The sequence below is a fragment of the Mastigoproctus giganteus genome, chromosome 12 (assembly GCF_048544385.1).
Source record: "Mastigoproctus giganteus isolate SK-2022 chromosome 12, ASM4854438v1, whole genome shotgun sequence".
Taxonomy (NCBI): Eukaryota; Metazoa; Arthropoda; class Arachnida; order Uropygi; family Thelyphonidae; genus Mastigoproctus; species Mastigoproctus giganteus.
In genome coordinates this window covers 15644989-15659675 of record NC_143586.1, presented here as the reverse complement: position 1 = coordinate 15659675, position 14687 = coordinate 15644989, and the positions used below count along the sequence as shown (strand labels likewise).

The 14687-nt window shown below is 33.8% G+C and overlaps 1 protein-coding gene across 1 annotated transcript in view; it reads left to right on the top strand.

The window, feature by feature from the left end:
* The window catches only part of sdk (sidekick cell adhesion molecule), a 341294-nt gene extending 328525 nt beyond the window's left edge, over positions 1–12769 (top strand). Inside the window, exons 35-36 of the mRNA XM_090386436.1 lie at positions 9244–9373; positions 11993–12769. Of these exons, the coding sequence (XP_090242562.1) occupies positions 9244–9373; positions 11993–12235 (373 nt within the window). The 3' untranslated portion in view covers positions 12236–12769. The remainder of the gene's footprint in view (positions 1–9243; positions 9374–11992) is intronic.
* Positions 12770–14687: the final 1918 nt, after the last annotated feature.

Sequence of the window (14687 nt, the reverse complement as noted above, 5' to 3'; positions counted from 1 at the left end):
GATAAACGGATAACTCAAGTCACTGAGCAGAGCTTTAGCCTGACTCTCTTTGCACTGATGTCAACATTTGATATTCCAGTAGAATTTCTATTAACTGATATTCCAGCACTCCAGTTGACTTCTTCTTCTTCTTGGTCCTTATCTGACAGCTGGGGGAGGTGGTTGGCCACGCAACCAGTATGCTGCAAGTCCGAAACCGCAGGGTTTCGGACTTGCTCTGTGATGTTCTTCCATACTTTACGATCCATGGCGTCAGTCCTGGCCTGGTTAAGGTCGAGACGTCGACCTTAACCAGGCCAGTTGACTAGATTCAACTACATACATTGTAAACCTATGAACAAAGTCTGCTCAATTTGGCAGGAATTTTCTTCTGTGTGGCACATCGTGTTCATATAGAAAAGCACAGAACAGCCATCATTGTTTAAGTAAAACTGTACTTAAATATCAGCCCTTTTTTGGCAAGACACAAAAATCGTTTAAATTGGTGGAAAGCAAATAAAATCACATATCCCAGGCTATTCCAGAGTAGATTTTGCATAGTTGCAACTGTGGTTCCACATGAGAAATTTCTCTAAAGAGAACAGATCATTGAAAAGCATGGCTGGTTAATAAGTTTCTAAAATTGTGCAACTTTATTAGTAAGGATTCTCTCTAGTGTAGAATTGTGTATATTTGTATGCATATTTAATCTTATTGGAGCCCTCAGATACTTGTATACTTGTGGTCCCCTGGCATATGGGTAATGTGCCAGTGCTTAAATGCACCACTGTTCTTCATTAAAATATTTTAAATACTTTTTAAAAAATTTTATAGTATTATTTATAAAAATTTGTAAGTGCTCTTTAGTACTTGTTGTACTGTATTTATAGTCTGTGCATTGCAGTTTTATGATATCTTTATAATTTAGTACTTAATTTTATTGCAGCATTTTGTTTTTTATTTCTTCATTACAATTTCATGAAAAAATATAATTCTAAACATTCAGATTTTTTCTGTATTGTATTATTCATAAAAAAAGCTAATAAAATGAATGTGAAATCTAATTCGTAGGCTGAAAACATTATCCTGTTCCTTGATTCAAATATAAAAAATTGAAAGAAAAGGTTCTGCATAGAATACATGATCCATGGGGGAGATGGGTGAAATATTGGACATATGCACTATTTGTAATGATAAATGAAAATTAAATTATAATAATATTAAAAGTATTTGGGAAAATATTTTCAGATTTTATTTTCCTATACTCTTATCCCCCCCCCTTTCCACAAATACACACAAACATGAAGGCTGATTCCATCTTAGGGAAAATACCTAACTGAATTCTCAAGGACGCAACAAGTTGCTTGTCATTTTCCTTGGGCATGATTTAAATCACTTTTCTGTAACAACTCAAATCATCGGCCAAATGACTTTTTTTTTTTATTCATCACTATCTGATTAGCTAAACTGGCGAAAACGAAATAAAATTGTTTATCCTAGTTTTTTGAATGAATCCAAAGTGTATTTTGCATGGTTGCAAAATCTGCTTTGCTGAGTCATAGTTGCAAAATCTGATTTGCTAAGTCATGGTTGTAAAATCTACTTTGCTAAGTCTTAGTTGTAAAGTCTGCTTTGCTAAATTCAAGTTTGCATCATGAATAGGCAAACTAAGAGAATAAACTTACCTGCAAAAGGTCTAAACCTCCCAAAAACTTCCACAGTTGTTTCATAAAATATATGCGATTTCACTTTTAATCTCAGTTCAATTCTGGTTCCATTTTTCACCTAAAATCTGCAAAGGACCACTTACTCTCCTACAGAATCTGAATTATCAGTTTTCCATGCCAGATAAATTCAGAATATATGAGATATGCTGCCCCATTATGCATCTCACATATTGTGGATATATTTTGTCACTGGAATTTTCAGATTTTCACAGTGTTGACTCACCAACTGAGAAGACCACAATAAGCATTGAAACTGCCATATGTGTTGTAGCATAGCAATATGCTTCTCAAATGGGGCGGTGCTCTTTATTTAGTTTAGTGCAATACTAAGACAACTAATAGCAAATTGGCTCCCAGTATGAGCTTGATGCATTAAGTCGAAAAACCTACTTTGTGTGTTGCTAAGTGCAGAAAGAGGCTATGCCCTACTTACACGGTAATATAGCACTTTACAATCCTGATTTCTTTAAATTTTGGCACATTTTTCAAAAAAAAATCATTTTTTAAAATCCAGAGGCTAAGTGAAGTGAAGTGTGCAATGTTGGGTTATGTTGCAAACAAACAACATAACCCAACATTACATTATGATACAAAAGCATGCATCTTCACCGATTAGCCTTTATCAGTATGGCATCATCAAAATATACACGGCAGAGTTGCCATAGTTTGGTCGGGACTGCAAACATTAAAAAATAATAATAATAATAATAAAATAAAAAATCCAGAGGTCCTTACAGGTAGCACAGTGCATTTAATCACTGCCCTCCCCACACTGTGTGGAAAATGTCCTGGTTCAAATCCTGTCAATGATGCAAGGAATTTTTTCAGCTTTTTTGTGGTGTGAAGTCCGCTGACATTTAGGTAATTTATGTTTATCATTTTTTGTTATGTATGTTTATGCTCTTAATATTTTTGTATGAAATTCAACTTATAACCAAAGTGGTGGAATGGAACCCTGTCATATGTCACAGGATACCTGTATGTCTTTGGTTTCTCTGGTCCACTTCACCTTCCCGTTTGACAAACCCTGGTCTTCACAAACAGGTATAACTTCTTGAATATCCACCAATCGTTTTGCAATTGCTGATCTGTAGTAATTTTCTAGTGGTAAAAAAAAAAAAAAACTTGGGCAATTTCAACCTTCTGAAACATCATCTCATAAAAATGAGTCTGCTGATCCTCTTCAACAACACTGATTTCTGGACAGAACTGTATATCATAAATGTCTTCCTCTGTATTAAAAAAATAATAAAGTAACTAGCTACCAACTCTGTACAAAGCACAAATCTTGCCTACTACAGAATATTTCCATATTAGCTGAGGTTTTGGTGGCACTTCACACTTTGGATGAAGTGCTATCCAAAATCTGTCAAATTCTTAGACACTGTCCAAAAGAGAACATTTGGGTTAATTAATGATCTCAACCAATTCCACTCTGTCACATGAACCCACTTTCTGTTCCTCTTCTACAGTTATTTCCACAAACATTACTCTTCTGAATTGGTATCTTCAATTCCACAGTATTCTATAAAAACACGTCCAAAAATATGCATCAGCTAGTCAACAGATATTCGCAGTTCAGCTCCAAAACTCATCAAATTCTTTTCCCTTTCCTTATAAATCCTTTCTGTTTGTTGGATGGACTTTCATCTTATGCATTTCTAAAAAATTACAATCAACAGAAATTCATTTGCAATGTCAACAACTATCTTCTGTCTTCTCAATGTCCCAGTGGCTCACATCTGGTAACTGGCTCAGGACCCTGGGTCTGGCACACCCAGGGTCCTGAGCTGTATATCATCATTCTTCTCTTTATTCATGATTCCTTTCTACTTCTGGCTCTTGTTTTCTCACTCGGGGGTAACTCAATTTTTTTGTGGCTGGTGCAGCAAAAGCCTCAGGCTTCCTTGTACCATATGGCTAATAGTAATAACAATAACCTTTTGATTCCACATGTGTTATTTATTTTTTATTTTTATTTATTTTTTTGGTAGTTGTTGACACATCAGCTTCTGTCATAATGCACCTCCCAAGGTTTTTGCAGTACTTTGATCCAAGCCCGAGGCGAAATTCAAACCCGCGACCTTTGGGTTGCCAGGCAGGCACTTTACCCACCCGGCTGGCCCAGTCGGCACATGTGTTATTAGAATGCTGTATGTTGCAATACAGTTTTTGCTTGGGGAAAGCCACAAAAAATAAAACAACTTGAACATAATGAGACATGGAGAGGGAGAGAGAGAGAGAGAGAGAGAGAGAGAGAGAGAGAGAGAGAGAGAGAGAGAGAGAGAGAGAGAATCTTTATTGCAGAACATTCAGTTGTAACAAGTTACAAGATCGGATAGTGTTACAATGTCCCTTCACAGCCAAAAAGGCCAGGGGTTTACAGACAGGTGTATCGATTTTACTGACACTAATAGAGAGGGTGTCAGTGGGAAATTAATTAAATATAATGACATTAAATGATATAGGGTGACATACAGTGATGTACATCTTTACAATGACATTAAACAAGTTACATTATAAAGGTGATGTACCATGAGATTATAAACATTTAACTTAAAATGACATTTCCCTTTTGGTGCTATAAAAGTGACTACATTTATTTATTTTTTAATTCATGCATCTGTAGTTAGAGTAGAATCCCATAAAACTGGCATCTTGGGACCATTACACGCTGGATTTTTGAAAATTCCAGTTTTTTGAAGGTTATACACATAACTAAGTATTCAGAGGTAATTTGTTATTTAATAAATAAATTAAATAGTACAGTATGATTTTAGAAATCAAATTGCCTTAAAAACTAAATACAGATAATTTGCTATGAAGTCCTGTACTGTGAACTAGCAGTGAATGTCTCACAAAAAGAACAGTTTTATATGCTGAAAATAAATAGTAACAATGACATACAATCTAGGAAGTATACTCCCACCTAAAAGTTTGGAATCGCATTTCAAGTTTCTTAAATTTCAAAGTTTTTATTAAAATAGGACGAATAGTTTTTATTTATTAAAATAATAATCAAAAAAACTGAAATAATATTCCAGAAAGGTGCAGAAGATTCCTGAATGTGGCAGGACCTTGTAAAAGGTTCCTGAGTGTGGTGGAACAATGTAGATGATTCTAGAGAGGTTTTCAATAATATAAATTCAGGAGTAAGAGCTGTAACTTATAAAATCAAACAACATATGTTCAATTTTATAAGTTACACCAAACAACAGTGTAAGTTTTGAAAAATATCAGTGTTTGGTGTAAGTTTTATGATAAACATGGCAAAAAATAAGGAACTGAGTGTTGAAAAAAAAAAGAAGTGTTGTTATAACTTGGATAAAGAAAATTATTCATGTATTGGCAAAAAACTAGGCATTTTAAAAAAGTACAAACCACTTCCACAATTAAACGATTCAAGGAAACTGGCAGTTTAAAGGACCAGCTGCAATTGGGACAACCGTCCATAACAATGGAAACACAATATAGGACCATAACACTGATTTCTATCGACATAGCAATCAACAACATATTGTACATGAAATCTGAGCTGAGTTCATAGGAATTGAGAAATTCCCATGTCTATGTTCACTGTAAAACTTCAACTTAAACAAGCAAAACTTCGTGGTGTAGCAGTCCGAAAACCCTTATTAAAACCAGAAAATCGAAAGAAATGATTGGCTTGGACTAAGTGTAATCAACATTGGACAATTGAAGAGTGGAAAAATGTATTGTGACAGATGAATCAAAATTTGAAATCTTTGAATCTAAGCATAGAGTTTGTGATCCGATCAACCTAAGAAAAAATGTTTTACATTTAATACTTGCAGCCAAACACAGTGACGATTCTATCATGATCTGGGGTTGCTTCTGTTTTTCTGGAGTGGGTGATATTGTCAAAATTGAAGGAAAAGAAAAGTTATAAAAATGTTCTTGAACATAATATCCTAGGGACTTCGACTTTGTGGAAGTTATTTTATATTACAAGACTGACCCAAAGCCTTGTAATATATTATGATGAGGCCATGGCCAACCCAATTGCTAGGCTTAAACCCAATAGAGCTTTTATGGAATCATCTAGACGAATGCTTCTCAAACTATCCGTGGTGAAGGACCAGTTTCTTTTCATTTCAATCTGTCGCAGACCGATACTTTTGTAAAATACAAAAGGTTGCAGACCAGTAACAGACAATTCATCACAGACTGGTAATAAACAGTTCAGACTGGCACTGGTCCACGGACCACACTTTGAGTAGCACTGATGTAGACTATCAAGTCTGTGTAGGCTGCCTATCTTCACAAAACATTATTATAAAATTAATTGTTTAGTTGTTAATATTAATTATTTCAATATATATATATTTTTTTTTTGCTGTAAACTTTTTTCAATGATTAATATAAAAAATTTTAAAATACTTTGTATTGTGTTTTTTTTTTTTTTTTATGTTAAACTTTACATTGTCATAACTACAGCAGACTCTCGATTTACAGGGATCGGGTTAACCAGGACACTTCAAGACACTAAATTAAAAAAAAAAAAAAAAAAAAAACACAACCAGAAATCATAAAATTCAAGTAATAACTAGAAAAGGTATAAACAGATATTTTGAAGGTTGTAAATAAGTGACAAAAAATGGCATTATAAGTTGTCATTGGGAGATTAATGTGCCTATTATCTTGCAACCCCTGCTGTCTTCACATCCGCCTCTCAAAAAAAAAAAAAATGTTTAGTTTGTTTTAGTGTCATGTCGATTGTTGTGTTCCGTCGCACCGCAAAAAGAAATTTTGTTTTGTTATTTATGTCAGGGATATCAAATTTTTTTATAGTAAATATTTTTTTTTTGTTTAGAAATCACGAAAATGATGGGTAAACACAAAAGAGATGCGCTTTCAGTTAAACAGAGACTTGAAATTATTCAAAAGTTTGAAAATGGTGCATCCATTAAATCTCTAAAGAACCATTATAATGTTGGTGACCAAACCATACGCGACATTGTAAAAAATAAAGGGAAGCATCATATTGGATATGCGAGTAGTGCGTGGTAAGTTCTTTATCATACTTTTTACGTAGGTTGCTGAACATTTTTCGACACAGTAAGTCCCTGACTTACACAACTACGGATTTACGTAAACTTTTTTTTCACTCAATTTTTATTTTTTTTTTATTTTTAGGATTGTAAAGTTTAAAAAAACAAAAAAATAATAATAGTAAGCAATCAATAATGACGATTACGGCACGAAATTGTACAAGTGAAATTGGAGTAACAAGCAAAAAAAATAGGGAAAAAAAGAGAAGATTCTGACTATTATTTATGAAGTTTTTTTTTTTTTTATGACTAAAGATTTCAGTGAAGGAGACACACACTTCACCATAATAATGTAAAAACCCACAGAATTCCAGCTATCGGTATTATCGCAAATGCAATAAGATCGAGTTTACTACCCGTTTATAATAGATTGCGCTAACAGAAACAGCCAATAAAACAGAAAGTGCAAATTGTTTTATGGCAGTGACCTCCAGAAATGTGCTTTAGTAAAATGTGAGCTCGTGCAGAGTGATAATAGCGAGTTTTCACCTTAACCTTGTGAAGTTCTTTACAGAAAATTTCATTTTCACTGTTGTCATGGTGCTGACTAAGAGAATAAGTGACAGCGCTTCTAGTAAATCTATCAAGAAAAGGAAAGCAACTGAGTTGGATCAGAAAATTAAAATAATAAGGATGTATGAAAATGGCCAAACATCAACAAGTATCGCGCTGAATTCAGATTTGTCGATAATATAGTAGCAATATGTTACTAGTCATTCTCGAGTTACGTAAAACTCGACAAAGTAAGAAGTCCTGGAACGTATCTCTTATGTATGTCGAGGACTTCTGTATTTTTGGATTAACCGAGAAATCAGTTATCCGGGATTTGTTTTTTACCATCTATCCCGGAAAATCAAGAGTCTACTGTATTTTCAATTGTGATTTCAATGTTTTAGGCGGGAGCGAAATGTGAAACGGAAAAATATTGGTATTTGGAAATTATTAATGGAACATAATTTTGGTAAGGGTTGTGGTTTCCCCCCCTGCCCCTGTTCTCTTTATGCCCTTGTACGGTTGACTTCCCCTTGGAGAATTAGGCCAATTTTTGAGGTTATACTATAGTTTATTCTTACATTAGAATAAACTGATTATGAAACTAAGGTTGAAAAACTGGAATTGATGTTTCTGTTCTTATGGAATTTTTTATTTCAAGTAGAAATTTAATAGAATACAGTCAGTCCTCTATAACACGTTTCCACTACACGAATTCAATCATACATGATTTATAAATAGGGGAACAATATCGTATATAACACAAACTGAATTCGCTTATGCACGATTCGCCTTTGTGTTTACAAGAAATGGCAGGAATCACCCCAACTGAACACAACACGATAAGAATGAAGAGAAGATTCAGAAAATGTATTTGTTTTTTATATCAGTGAAGGGAAAACATATTTCACCATAATAACGTAAAAACCCACACAATTCCAGCTATTGGTATTATTGCAAATGCAATTAGATCGAGTTTACTACCAGTTTATAACAGATTCCACTAGCAGAAACACAACTGGAAATTGTTTTTATTGTTTTATGGTAGTAACCCCCAGAAATGTGCTTTAGTAAAATGTGAGCTAGTGAGATGTTCATAGTGTGTCTCTGCCTTCACAGTGTTGTTTATTCAGTTGCTACACATGCGCAGCTTTGTTTATGTGTATCAAGCGTGCTTCCTCATTTTGTAATTGTGCTTTATTCCCTAAAAGTGAGTAAAATGCTTAAAAGGTATGAAAAGGAAGCGTCCTGGTGAAGACACTCCAGATTCAGAGAGGAAAAGAAAAGAAATATCGACAAACAGAGGCGGACTGGGTCAAAAATTCTTACCCGGGAAAATTTGTAGTGGCCTCATACTAGCTTTATGGCCATAATCACACCGGCCTCTGGCCCACTATGGTTTCCCCTGTAAGGCTTATGGCCAGTCCGCCTCTGTCGATAGAGAAAAAAATATGAAATTGTGAAACGCTTTGAGCGAAATGAAAGACCATGTGATATTGCACGTGCAACAGGTCTAAATGAGGCAACGCTGAGAATTAGAAAAAATGCAGAGAAAATAAAAACAACTTTCGTTGCAGGAACAACTCAAAGTTTAATTAAAATCCATTAGATCAAGACAAAGAATTGGAAGAGATGGAATAGCTGTCATTTGTTTGGATAGAAAATTAAACAAAGAACAAGTTTGCTTACGATAGAAGCAAAAGAATTAGCAATATTTTATTATGTAATAGTCGCAACAAAATACATAAGTATTTTATTACAATTATTTATTGTGTTTGGTTACAAATGTGTGTCCAATCTTGGGTGGTTGGCTCCTAACCCTATTTTTCCCATAGGGCCTGTTGTTTATTTTGCATTGCACAAGAGTTTCTAGGAACACAACTATCGTGCTGTACGAGGACTGACTGTACACAGAAATAACTTTTGCCCTTTTTTTTTTTTATGATCAACAGCTTTTGAATTTTTTTTTGCAGGTCTCCTCCTAGACCAAGTCCAGCAAGTGTAACATATTCTGATGATGAAGATGTGAAAGGCTATGATGAAAACTGTGACAGCAGCAGTTTAACGGAAAAACCTTCAGAAATCAGTTCATCAGACTCTCAGGTAGCTCGAATTGAATTGAATTTTTGTCACTTGATATTAATTCTCTTTTTCTGATGTTATATGTTTTTGATAGATTGAAGATTAATGCATGATGTATATTAATGATAATTTTACTCTTCTACTTTATTATTTCAAAACTTTGTCTTGCCCAGTATTTTGTTTACATAGTCAGACATTAGGGTGCCAATTGTAGGACAGTTGCATTGATGAGAGCTTGCTGTGATTGAAGAGCTTTCTGTCATGTATTTGGTTTACAGTTTTAAGCACTGGTAGAGAGAATTCTTCTGTATGTTGTTCATCATGATAATGAACTAGAGAATATCCTTTATCAAAAACTTTTTGAGGAAAGTTATCCGACTTTTCCATCATAAGTGTAATATGTGTGAGGATATAGGCTTTCTTGTGCATCTCTGCATGATTAATGTCCATCAAGTAAAGTAGCTGGGGAAAGAAAGATTTTTACTTATTTTATTCAGTTGAGTAATTTATGCTGCATTAATTGGTAAAAATGAAGCAAGCATTGTCATTCACATCCTATAATTAAGCAATAGAGACTTTAATCTTTTGGTCTGTTTGGAAGTGGCACTAGGTATGAGCTGGTAATATTTGTTATTTGTGGGATTGTGTACTGGTTAAAAATTTATCATAATACAGACACTCCCCACTTAAGGTCTAATGTTGTTTTCAGAAACTTTTACTAAATGAAATAAATAGATAATGCTCCTATAATCCAGTAACAAAGCTAAGATGTCGGGGAGTTCATACTATGACTGTAAACTCCCTGCCACTCTTTTTATATCCTAATTTATTAAAGACTCATTAATTTCCCCGTAGAAAATATGAGAACTTGAAGATCAGTAGGAAACAGTCAATTATTTATTTGTGACAACTGAAAATTAATTAACATCCACCTTGGCATCAAATCCAGTTTTGCTGTTTTTGTTAAGTTGGATATCAATAGTTTATCTGTGCATGATTTTTCAGGTTTCTTTTCCTTAATTTTCATTTCTTAAAAACCACATTCTGGGTTTATGAAATGGCATGTTATCCATAAACTAAGCTTTTACCTTTTCCTAACACTCATTCTGTTATGGTGTTTTCTGCAGTTTATTTATAAATAATGGTTCCTTCTACTTTAACAGTGGATAAGATAATTGCTGGGACATGGTTTGTATATTTTTTTTATCATCACCATTACTTAAATTTTTTAATAATATTGAAAAGAATAAATGCACAGGGCATAATAGGCTACAGATTGGTAATCCACTATAAGAATATCTAAATATATAAAATATGGTGTTATATTACACCTTGTGCATTTATGCTTTTTATTATTATTATTACTATGCACACCAACTGGCATCTCTCATATTATGGAGTTATACTTCACAACTGGGTTGGCATGATTGCAACACCAGGGTGCCCACCCTGAGAATAGGCCAACAAGCCTTGAAATGGTGCTCTCGAGGTGGGTGGTATCCCCTGAGAATAAGTAACAATAGTCTTCTCCATTGGTGAAGTGTTACTTATTTGAGGTAGTGCAATACATGGTAACTCATTGTGAGTTACCATGTATTGCACACTACCTCTGTAGTTTTTTACTACTACGGAAAAACATGGTGATATATCACTGATATTCTTATAGTAATTACATTTTTTAAAGAATTATGAAACCAGGAATTGTTAAAAGTATCTATCCCTTGCCACTGTTCCCACTTATAAGTCTAGTTTAGCATCTCAGGGTGGTGTGCTAAGTTCACCTTGGTGCCAGCATTCAATTTTTGAAATTAATTTAAACAAGCTGTTCCAACTTTTGTTCACAGTGGCTTTTTGAGATGAGTAAATGAAATCATCTTTAAGATATTTTCGGGTAGTACTTTTGTGATAAACAGAATATGAATTTCTCACCAGTAATGGAAGTAAATTTATATTCTGCGTGTCAATTGTTAGAAAGGCAGCAGATGTTATATCAGTGCAGTGTTATAGCAAGGACAAACATTAGAAGCCATAAAAATGTCACTACTATTACCTCAAGTTAGTTGTCAAGAACGCACTTGACCCCCACCCCCTCCCAAGGCCATTTTGTACTTTGGCAATAGTAAGTCATGACGATGGATTTTGTTGTCCACAATTATAGATTTTATTGCTGTAAAACTCCCTTATAGTAAGCTTAAAAGGTATTAAGTCTAATTAGAGTTAAACAGTTATTCTGTTCAGCTATTCCATTTAGAGAAGCAAACACCTTAAAATTAACATATAGACATCTACAATTTCAAGGTACTTATTGGCAGATAAAAGAGACCCGTATAACTCTATTTTAAGATAATTATATTATAGATTTCTGCAAAATTTAAATACATTTTGTTTGTACTCTGTGCCAGAACCAAGACTAGTTTACATTATAGAGATTGTATTTCCTCATGTCACCCATGTTTAAATGTACAGATGCATAGCTCAATACTTTTAATTGACCACTCTGCTCTGGTTATGTGCTTATTTTTATTGCGTATAAAAATTTATTGAATTCCCACACACACATAACTGTAACAATTTGCTATTTTTTTAGTTATGTGTTTCTTTAAATAAAAGCTTCTTACAGTTTTAATGTTTTATTTTTAGGCTACAGACAGTGATGGTGAGAGTGATACAAAATCCGAGCCTCATTCATTTGTCAATCACTATGCAAATGTAAATGATACTCTACGTCAGTCATGGAAAAGGCAGAAGCCTGTAAAGCCCCCCAGCTATACAGACAGTGAGCCAGAAGGAAGCATTGCAGTGAGTCTCAATGGAGGTCATATCATAATGAACAACATGGCTGGCTCAAGGGCACCTCTACCAGGCTTCTCTAGTTTTGTGTAGACAGCGGAGAAGCAAACTCCTGTGATCAAATATTGTTATTCCATCCATCCATTCATTCATTTATGTGCCTTTTGTGCTGCTAGTGGTGGACAGCAGTTTTGGACAGTGGGGGCAGTTGACATCTGTTACGGTTTAACAGAGGAATAAATTGCCATTGCCTTTTCTGAACTAGAAACTTTGTACAAATTTATATATACACACACACAAACAACATATTCATATAAAGAGGGATTGAAGTGTATTATCCTATACATTCCAAGCTTTTAGAGATTAACCTGTCCTCACTGCTGTTGAACAGCAGTCGATCCGGCACAGGAGCCATACCACACTGCCAAGGGGAACACTGTATGATACCAAATGTGAAGGCCATGTTAGGACTAATTGTTATGCAGCTGTAATAAGTTTGTCACATGTATTTATAAAACATTTCACTTGTTTATCAAAGAGGGGCTAGAACTGTTATTTCAGTATTTGTATAATAAACAAAATACTTTTTTTTTTTTTTTTTTTTTGTTATTTATATGCATATTTAAGACTCACATTTCTTAAGGTATAAATTACTTCTTGAACATGAATACCTTATGATTAAACTTAAGTCAATCAAATATTTTCACAGTTTAATCAGTTGAAACTTATCTGAAGTTTAATTTTAGAAGGGAGTAATCAATGCAATTTGTTACAGCTCCACAGAAATAGCAGTTGTACCCAGTGAGGTGCTTTACATTCAGAAAATAATAAGTTCTTTACTGTTTCATTAATTCCTAAATGGATAAGTGAATATACTATGTACATAAAGCAGAATCTGAGTTCTCCAATAGTAATAAATTGTGCAATGTACAATCAACTCTTGCTTTTGAAGTAAAAGAATTTCTGTATTCAGTGGTTCCAGCTTCAGTATATTGGTTACTGATGGATATTTGATTAGATATTTCAGAACAGCCTAATGAAGCTATAAACATTTCCTTCATCTGATTGGATGATATTGTACCACATCTAAGGATTACTCCCAGTAAAAAAAAAAATATATATATATATATGTCATCTCTGCTAAGTTCTATTAATATTTTGACTGTCATGGGCTGTGCCACATTTCACTTGATCATTCCACTTTTTTTTTTTAAAGTTCTGTGCAACTAATCACCAGATTTTGAACAATTCACAAATGGTGTTGAACCAAAGAACTACAATAATGCAAGAAGAGTGGGATTAATATGGCATCTCAATCCATTTAAGCTACAACTGTGATGTTTTGAAAGATTTAAAATGACTTTCATTTTATTGTTTGTTTTTAAAATGTCAAAATTTCTGAAGTGTAAAATGTTTTGTGAAAGAATAAATGAATTTTTGTATGTATATGTACTTTTGTCTGGAATTGCTTTATATTATAATTTAATATCCTTTAATAAATAAATTATATTTTCCTCTATTTTAAAAGAATCTTTTATTTATATTTTTTTCATAGTAAACCTACAGTATAAAGAATGAACAATCAGTATTGCATGATACAGTCTGTAGAAGGTTTCATCAGCTTTTCTTGTTTGCTGATATACTATTTTGATTGTACATTAGCAACAAGCATAAGAAATTTCACTCTTCCCCCAATTTTTGAATTTAATTTTAACATCATGCAGACATTATAGTCAGTAAATGTCTTTGCCAAGATGAGGATAATCTGAAAAGTAAAACTTGAAATACCATACCTTGCCTTTACACATAAGAGTAAATAACAGCTTAAACTTAAAACAGGCATGCGAGGAACAGTTGCTTCTTAATGTACATATCTCATCAAGAAGTGGCTATTCCTTCAAACTATCAGTACATTAACCCTTTGACACTAGTACACCTTGCAGCTGATACCACTTTATTTTATTTATTTTTTTTAATTTAGGGGGAAAAAATAATCCTTCCAGCTACCTTTCCCCCAAAACATTCTCTAAATGATTATACAGTGTTTTTGTTGGAATATTCTTTGAATTACAAGAAATTAATTTTTTTGCTTGGCATTCAACAGATACCAGATAGGACCCCAGTGACCCTTGTCTAATTTTTCACAGAGTGTAAGTTGCTTCAGCTTTTGAGTTTGCCATACAGTAGTCTGGAAATTTTTCTTTTTGATAATAACAAAATCAAAGTTACTAAAACTATTACTGTTCCTATTATCCAGTACACTGTAGCAATTTGTAAAACTAACAGGAAGTTAAATGATTTTGTAATAACAGAGCAAAGTGGAGGAGAAACTGTTGAAGTTAAACATAAGAAAGGCACCTGGGGTAGATAGGATCTATCCAGTTATATTAAAGGAGGTGGCAAAGGAAGTAAGCAAACCATTACCATAATTATGAGAGCATTCTTGAAATCGGGGGAAGTCCCCATGGACTGGAGACGTGCAGCTGTATCTACAATTCACAGAGGGGATCAAAGGGTGACACGAGTAATTACAGACCTGTTATTT